The 9,438-nt window shown below is 37.5% G+C and overlaps 1 protein-coding gene across 1 annotated transcript; it reads right to left on the bottom strand.

Annotated features, from left to right (window-relative positions):
- Positions 1-5,707: 5,707 nt before the first annotated feature.
- Positions 5,708-8,106, bottom strand: LOC116849183. Its single transcript, XM_032826103.1, has 6 exons — positions 7,742-8,106; positions 6,829-7,449; positions 6,405-6,648; positions 6,263-6,331; positions 6,088-6,177; positions 5,708-5,824 (listed from the first exon to the last, which is right to left on the bottom strand). The coding sequence occupies exons 3-6, from the start codon at positions 6,573-6,575 to the stop codon at positions 5,708-5,710; spliced, it is 447 nt and encodes a 148-aa protein (XP_032681994.1). The 5' UTR covers positions 6,576-6,648; positions 6,829-7,449; positions 7,742-8,106.
- Between the last annotated feature and the right edge of the window lie 1,332 nt (positions 8,107-9,438).

Below are 9,438 nucleotides of genomic sequence, written 5' to 3'. Positions count from 1 at the left end.
TACATCGCTGGTGTTCCTTGATTCGCGTACTGATCTTCCTCCCGGTTTCTCCTATATAAACTTTACCACAAGAGCAAGGGATCTTACATACACCTGATGTTTATAGGCATGTTTTCTGATCCTTCGGATTTGAGAGTAAATGGGAGAGCTTCCTATGGGGTTTCAAGATTACTTTGATTTTGTGTTTACCCAGAATTCTGCTGATAGGTTCTGTTATGCCCTGGAGATATGGAAGGACAGCCGTTTTTCTCTTTTCTCTCTCTTCATCTAGTGTGTCAGTGTTTTTAGGACTGACAATTCTGTTCTTCTGGTTTTTTATTATTTGCGAGATGTTTTTGCTGTTGTATCCATTTTTGGTTAAGGCTGTACTGAGGTGTTCTAGTTCTCCATCCAGAGAAGATGGTTCCGAAATTGTGAGCGCTCTGTAAACCAATGAACTTATGATAGAATTCTTTTGCAAGGGATGATGATGAGAGCTTGCACGTAGATATCCGTCCGTGCGTGTTGGTTTTCGGTAGACCTGGTGACCTAAGGTGCCATCTTGGTTTCTTTTGGACTAGCACATCCAGAAAGGGTATTTGATTATTTTGTTCCACTTCCATTGTGAACTGAATACTGGGATGTTGTGAATTGAGAAACCCGAGAAACTGAGAAAGAGTTTCCCTGCCATGATTCCAAATTACGAAAGTATCGTCAACATACTGAAACCATGTTTAATTGACACGCTGATCAATTAAAATACGCTGATTGGCTGGATTCAAGCCTCGTCCCCTACTCCCTAACACCATCTACACAAGGGGGGAGGGGGGCATATAAGGACAACCTTTACCCAAGGAAGCTCAGTATCAGAGTTCTCAGCTCTGATGATGCAAACTGCAACGTTTGCGAAACGTCGGCACACCGCTGATTCAAGACACGGCTCCATTCCGGAAGCTATACCTAAATTACCAGTATTACTTAATTGTTTGCAACATGCCTTTCTGTAAAAACACCTTAAAACGAAGTTCTTCACAGACAGAGTAGAAACACCTTAACACGAAGTTCTTCACAGACGTAATTAAAAGTGAATGTTCTGATGTATTACCTGCAAACTATCAGCGTTATTTTCATCACATCATAGAGCGCGATTACATTTAGCGAGTAGCTCACCACGTATGGCACACACAAATCGAGTAGCAGCTGAGTTGGCACAATACGATCTTTCTAATGGTTCTCATCGTATGTAGATATAATACCATATGATACGCCAAGCGCTATTGAAACGACAGATTAACCGAATAATTAAACATGATAATGTATACACACATTCAGACACGATGCACTGTTAGAAAATGCAATTAGTTTTGATCTTGTAAGGATTTTGCTGAAGCGCAGTATACATCGGATTTCTGTTTAATCATCACAGTCATCACGAGCGAAATTCATACTCCTTATGTTATTTTTCGAGTTATTCGTTTCCTTTTTTACGACGAGAATGGGGAAAGAAAAGAGACGTTAAGTTTGTCTGATGTTTCTCCACAGAGGAAAAGCTGACATACAATACGGCAGATGTTGTTAGAATTTATTGTTGGTATGGTATACCCATTACTCTTCAGTACAGGATTGAATGAATATTACGTCATCCCTAATTAGAGCACGATCGTAAAAAGCGTTTTTTACATATTCTTACATCCTCATTAGAACATATCTTTCGATATATTGTTGTTCATCATCGATCGCAGATCATTATACTCCTGTAACTCTTGAGACCATTGCACCATGAGCATCACGAAAGTTGCAACCACCGCGCAAAACTAGAATGGAACATATTAAGAGCTTAACAGTACAGTTTATTTGCATTGCGTGCTACACATACCAGCACTTTATCGCAATCCGTCGTTAAACAAGTTAGAGTGTGTAGACTGATACGTGGTAAAAAGAGTAGTGATTATTTTACGATAACAGGGATAAACTTGAAAAAACAATTTCCCTGATCGTTATTTGTGATATGGGACATGACCAACGAGTGAACGAAGTTAGACGAGATAGTAACAAGGTGGAGACAAACCTTCCAGAGTAACTTGATACCGAAGCAAAAGAGCCTCAGACCGGTGAACTTCAGTGGATGATGCATCGTTTGCAAAATGAATTGACAAAGCTACAAACAGGCACAAGCGCGACTTTTTCCAACGTGATCGCTCACAAACGCATCGCTTGCGCATCTCGTTTATATAAAAGTAATCACTTACCTCCTGGTGCATATCGGCGTATCGCAGAATAATTGTCAGCTGATGAATTGTCTCGCTAATTTTATTAGCCTGAAAACAGAAAATGAACGTCGCTACTACATCGACACTATATTTCTTTCGAGAATCGCGCGCGTAATATTACCTTAACACTGACGCTCTCGCAAATGTAATTAATGGAGTAGAGTCTTATGATGCATATGCAGGCCCATATAATGCCGTTGAGCCAGATATATATTGATATGCCTTTCCGAATAAGCAGCGCTACATAAAAATAAAACGTCAATGACGTCAAGTATACGAGATAGGTCAACATCTCCAAAGTCATCTGCGTTCCGAATATCAGGTTCAGTTCACGCGCGATGCGACATAATTCTAGCTGAAGATGCCTGTTGGAGAACAAATTTCGTTACGCCACAATGTACAAATCGCGAGAGTATCGTAGGAGAAGAAGTATATCGGCTCGTACAATCGATTATTTTTCAAATTGGAATAGAGTGTCTTATCGCGTATTTCGTGTTATTATCAAGTCAATAATTTATATAGGCATGCAGGTATACCGATTTACATTGAGGTCCACAACACTCGCTTATAATTATCGGCATAGGTATGTCGGTAAACAGCAACCACTGGTTTCTTCCACGTACACCTCAAGCCGTACTCCTCGCTCACCAGAAGGCCTCGTACATTTTCGTTAAGTTTGTCGAATCTGGTGCCTATATACCTGTGTTGCGAAGCATATCTAGAATATTACAGAACGAAATCTCTCCGATTTCGGACGCGGTAAATTTCGACAAGACAAGTACACAGAGTCATGATATTAAACGAAAATATACAGGAGGTATTCTGATTAAATGAGCACACGATCGAACAATCGAGCAAGCAAATTATAGTTATTGTGTACAGACCACATGAAGAAGATAAACGTCAAATCCACGAATGTGTTGACGTAATAACAATGATTCAGCATATAAGATATGAGATACGCCCAATTAGACTGCGATACTTTTTGCCACCAGTAGAAATCGATAGTATTTTTGAAGAGTATGAAAACGACCCATCCAGCTACTATACGTTTTGACCACATGTGCATCTCTCGGTATATTTTTGGAATCTCCAACTCTTCCAACGTGTCGTCCACAGTGGCGAGCCTCTTAATGCACGTCCTTAATTTCTGAAACGTTACATGAGATGCAATTGAAGAAGGGGGGAGATCACTTAAAAGATGTCACTAAGAATTAAATTTTACTATTTCATTTTTATCGACGCGAATTTCTTCTTTTTACGAGTTATGTGCTTATCAACGACGAAATTTGCTTCCCGACAAGCGTTATTGTTCAAAATCACTTACATGGGAGATGTTTTTACTCCAAATAGCATTACGATACTCGGATGTGGCGCAATAAACTCGCTGACACGCGAACAGTCCGACATTGTCTTTGCACTTTTCCATTACGCGGTCGTACCTTGTCATAACATAGGCCAATGATTACGGACGTGAGCGTAGTGGACATGTTGATCACACTCATAATTATCGAAATGGGTCTTCGAATTATTATGCTCCAAGTAAACATCATTGTTATGCAGTAATAGAAGCAGCCGTAAACGCACCACAGCAACAAAGAATACAACATGCTGAAGCACGGCTTCGCTCGATTCGTAGGATAGATTCCCAAGCCGATAATAAACCAGGTGACGAAGAGAGGTTTTACGCTCTGTTGGATAATGGTCAACGTGGCCATCGTCTGCCGCAAACTAACAACGAATGTCCGTTGAAACTCCCATTTGCCGTATGCATCGCTCTGTGTTACGTTGACGCCACAAGAAAACAAGGATCCTCGTAATCACAATATCTTCGTTGTACAAGCACTTACGCATATGAAAATAATTGATCTATCCTGTTAAAAGAAATTATTCGTCATCGAAGTCACCCTTCATGCCGTAAATCAAGCGAAACTCATTAAAATACCAACGGCAACGCCAACGCCAACGCGGACATATTTTTTGTCAGAAAGCTCTATACAGAAGCTCTATTAAATAGAAGCTTCTTTATTATCTATTTGGAATAATCATACAGTGTGTTATGCATACGCAAGAAATTATAATTATTCTACTGAACCTTGTTTTTATTTCATTTGCTTGATTGCAGCTATTATTATGATTGTCGTGAAGGATTGTACAAACTGAAAGAAATTGTCTTATTACACTTAGAATTTTGAAACTTAATATAAATAAATAAATAAAGAAATAAATAAATAAATATATATATATATGTGTGTGTGTGTGTGTGTGTGTGTGTGTGTATGTGTGTGTGTCTGTGTGTATGTCTATGTCTGAAATGGACTACGGACCATAAGCATAAATTTGTAGCCCATATTGAAGAATCAGTACACGGAGATCGTTAAAGGATTTTGCAGTAATTGTAGCAGACATTGCGTAATCTGTAAATAATTGCATAATTAGAAATATATATAGTTTCGCGTAAGCAAGCATTTATACGTTAGAATTGTCTTACATTTTGCTTAATCTCTGCATCGAGGGTAAGATTCGATAATCTGTTGAGAAATACTCCGCCACCCTTTGCCTAATATTATCAGAATTTAATAATTATATAAAAAATTATATTAAAAAATTATATATACAAATTAAAATAATTTTGAATTCAAATTAAAATATGCAAATTACAAAGAATAAAGATTTTTAAGAGGGAAATGATCAGATAGTATTTTATTATATATTTAAAGTTATATCATTTAATGGTTTAAAAAGTAAACAACAAATTGCCAATATTACTTAATTGTTTGCAACATGCCTTTCTGTAAAAGGAGTAGAAACACCTTAACACGAAGTTCTTCACAGACGTAATTAAAAGTGAATATTCTGATGTATTATCTGCAAACTATCAGCGTTATTTTCATCACATCGTAGAGCGCGTTTACATTTAGCGAGTAACTCACCACGTATGGCACACACAAATCGAGTAGCAGTTGAGTTGGCGCAATACGATCTTTCTAATGGTTCTCATCGTATGTAGATATAATATGATATGATACGCCAAGCGTAATTGAAACAACAGATTAACCGAATAATCAATGATAATGTATACACACATTCAAACACGATGCAAATTGTTAGAAAATGGAATTAATTTTGGTCTTGTAAGGATTTTGCTGAAGCGCAGTATACATCGGATTTCTGTTTAATCATCACAGTCATCACGAGCGAAATTCATACTCGTTATGTTATTTTTTGAGTTATTCGTTTCCTCGTTTACGACGAGAACGGGGAAAAAAAGAGACGTTAATCTTGTCTGATGTTTGTCCACAGAGGAAAAGCTGATATACAACAAGGCAGATGTTGTTACAATTTATTGTTGGTATGGTTTACCCATTACTCTTCCGTACAGGATTGAATGAACATTACGTCATCCCTAATTAGAGCACGATCGTAAGAAGCGTTTTTTATACATTCTTACATCCTCATTAGAACATATCTTTCGAGATATTGTTGTTTATCTTCGATCGCAGATCATTATACTCCTGTAACTCTGGAGATAATTGCACTGCGAGCATCGTGAAAGTTGCAACCACCGCGCAAAACTAGAATGGAACATATTAAGAGCTTAACAGTACAGTTTATTTTCATTGCGTGCTATGCATACCAGCACTTTATCGCAATCTGTCGTTAAACAAGTTAGAATGTGGAGACTGATACGTGGTATATGCTATAAAAAGGGTAGTGTTTATTTTATGATAACGGGGAAGAACTTGATAGAATAATTTCCCTGTTTGTTATTTGTGATATGGGACATGACCAACGAGTGAACGAGGATAGACGAGGAAGCAACAAGGTGGAGACAAACCTTCCAGAGTAACTTGGTACCGAAGCAAAAGAGCCTCAGACCGGTGAACTTCAATGGATGATGTATCGTTTGCAAAATAAATTGACAAAGCTGCAAACAGGCACAAGCGTGAATTTTTCAAATATGATCTCATACAAACGCGTCGCTTCTAGCTTATATAAAAGTAATCACTTACCTCCTGGTGCATATCGGCGTATCGCAGAATAATTGTCAACTGATGAATTGTCTCGCTAATTTTGTTAGCCTGAAAACAGAAAATGAACGTCTCTACTACATCGACACTATATTTCTTTCGAGAATTGCGCGCGTAATATTACCTTAACGCTGACGCTCTCGCAAATGTAATTAAGGGAGTAGAGTCTTATGATGCATATGCAGACCAATATAATGCCGTTGAGCCAGATATATATTGATATGCCTTTCCGAATGGGCAGCAATATACTAACATAAAACGCCAGTGACGTAAAGTATAAGAGATAGGTCAACATCTCCAAGGTTATCTGCGTTCCGAATATCAGATTCAGTTCACGCGCGATGCGACATAATTCTAGCTGAAGATGCCTGTTGGAGAACAAATCTCGTTACGCCACAATGTATAAATCGCGAGAGTATCGTAGGAGAAGAAGTATATCGGCTCGTACAATCGATTTATTATATTATTTTTCAAATTGGCATAGAGTGTCTTATCGCGTATTTCGTGTTATTATCAAGTCAATAATTTATACAGGCATGCAGGTGTACCGATTTACATTGAGGTCCACAACACTCGCTTATAATTATCGGCATAGGTATGACGGTAAACAGCAACCACTGGTTTCTTCCACGTACACCTCAAGCCGTACTCCTCGCTCACCAAAAGGCCTCGTACATTTTCGTTAAGTTTGTCGAATCTGGTGCCTATATACCTGTGTTGCGAAGCATATCTAGAATATTACAGAATGAAATCTCTCTGATTTCGGACCCGGTAAATTTTGACAAGACAAGTACACGGAGTCATGTCTTTTGTTATTAAACGAAAATATGCAGCAGGTATTCTGATTAAATGAGCACATGATCGACCAAACGAGCAAGCAAATTATAGTTATTGTGTACAGACCACATGAAGAAGATAAACGTCAAATCCACGAATATGTTGACGTAATAACAATGATTTATCACATGAGGTATGAGATACACCCAATTAGACTGCGATACTTTTCGCCACCAGAGGACATCGAAAGTATTTTTGAAGAGTATGTAAACGACCCATCCAGCTACTACCCGTTTTGACCACATGTGCATCTCTTGGTACATTTTTGGAATCCCCAACTCTTCCAACGTGTCGTCCACAATGGCGAGCCTCTTAATGCATGTCCTTAATTTCTGAAACGTTATGTGAGATGCAATTGAAGAAGGGGGGAGATCACTTAAAAGATGTCACTAAGAATTAAATTTAACTATTTCTTTTTTGTCGACGCGAATTTCTTCTTTTTGCGAGTTATGTGCTCTTCAACGACGAAGTTTGCCTTTCGACAAGCGTTTTTGTTCAGAATCACTTGCATGGGAGAGGTTTTCACTCCAAATAGCATTACGATACTCGGATGTCGCGCAGTAAACTCGCTGACACACGAACAGCCCGACATTGTCGTTGCATATTGCTATTACGCCGTCATACCTTGTCATAAAATAAGCCGATGATTACGGACATGAGCGTAATGAGCATGTCGATCACATACAGGATTATCGAAAGGATTGTCAGAAATGTCATGTTCCATGTTAAAGACATCATTATGCAATAGTAGAAGTAGCCATAAGCGCACCACAGCATCAAAGAATACAAAGCACTCAAGCACGGCTTCGCTCGATTCGTATGATAGATTCCCAAGCCGATAATAAACCAGGTGACGAGGAGGGGTTTTACGCTCTGTTGGATAATAGTCAACGTGGCCATCGTCTGCCGCAAACTAACAACGAAGGTCCGTTGAAACTCTCATTTGCCGTATGCATCGCTCTGTGTTACGTCGACGCCACAAGAAAACACGGATCCTCGCAATCACAATATTTACGTTGTTCATGCACTTAAGCATATGAAAATAATTGATCTATTCTGATAAAAGAAATTAGTCGTCATTGAAGTCATCCTTCATGCCGTAAATCAAGCGAAACTCATTAAAATACCAACGGCAACGCCAACGCCAACGTGGACATATTTTTTGTGTAAACAGAAGCTCTATTAAATAGAAGCTTCTTTATTATCTATTTGGAATAATCATACAGTGTGTTGTGCATACGCAAGAAATTATAATTATTTTACTGAACCTTGTTTTTATTTCATTTGCTTGATTGCAGCTATTATTATGATTGTCGTGAAGCATTGTACAAACTGAAAGAAATTGTCTTATTACACTTAGAATTTTGAAATTTAATATAAATAAACAAATAAATAAATAAATAAATAAAAATATATATATATATGTGTGTGTGTATGTCTGTGTGTATGTGTATGTCTGAAATGGGTTACGGACCATAAGCATAAATTTGTAGCCGATATTGAAGAATCAGTACACGGAGATCGTTAAAGGCTTTTGCAGTAATTGTAGCAGACATTGCGTAATCTGTAAATAGATGAATAATTAGAAATATATATAGTTTCGCGTAAGCAAGTATTTATACGTTAGAATTGTCTTACATTTTGCTCTGCATCGAGGGTAAGATTCGATAATCTGTTGAGAATTACTCCGCCACCCTTCGCCTAATATTAACAGAATTTAATAATTATTATAAAACATTATATTAAAAAGTTATATATACAAATTAAAATAATTTTGTATTCCAATTAAAATATGCAAATTACAAAGAATAAAGATTTTTAAGAGGGAAAGGATCAGATGCTATTTTATTATATATTTAAAGTTATATTATTTAAAGGTTTAAAAAGTAAACAACAAATTGCCAGTATTACTTAATTGTTTGCAACATGCTTTTCTGTAAAAGGAGTAGAAACACCTTAACACGAAGTTCTTCACAGACGTAATTAAAAGTGAATATTCTGATGTATTATCTGCAAACTATCAGCGTTATTTTCATCACATCGTAGAGCGCGTTTACATTTAGCGAGTAACTCACCACGTATGGCACACACAAATCGAGTAGCAGTTGAGTTGGCACAATACGATCTTTCTAATGGTTCTCATCGTATGTAGATATAATATGATATGATACGCCAAGCGCTATTGAAACGACAGATTAACCGAATAATCAATGATAATGTATACACACATTCAAACACGTTGCAAATTGTTAGAAAATGCAATTAATTTTGGTCTTGTAAGGATTTTGCTGAAGCGCAGTATACATCGGATTTCTGTTTAA

Source organism: Odontomachus brunneus, unplaced genomic scaffold (assembly GCF_010583005.1).
Source record: "Odontomachus brunneus isolate Ranch 3 - 2012 unplaced genomic scaffold, Obru_v1 Obru_scaffold_108, whole genome shotgun sequence".
Classification (NCBI taxonomy): Eukaryota; Metazoa; Arthropoda; class Insecta; order Hymenoptera; family Formicidae; genus Odontomachus; species Odontomachus brunneus.
Note: the sequence above shows the minus strand (reverse complement) of the source record. Positions and strands in the feature narration are given on the sequence as shown.

Bases quoted from the DNA above. Each gene is read 5' to 3' on its own strand.
- LOC116849183 (XM_032826103.1), bottom strand. From the start codon at position 6,575: ATGTTGACCTATCTCTTATACTTTACGTCACTGGCGTTTTATGTTAGT. The intron at 6,332-6,404 runs GTAATATTACGC...TTCTGTTTTCAG, and splicing joins GCGAGAGCGTCAGCGTTAAG to GCTAACAAAATTAGCGAGAC. The intron at 6,178-6,262 runs GTAAGTGATTAC...GCCTGTTTGCAG, and splicing joins ACGCCGATATGCACCAGGAG to CTTTGTCAATTTATTTTGCA.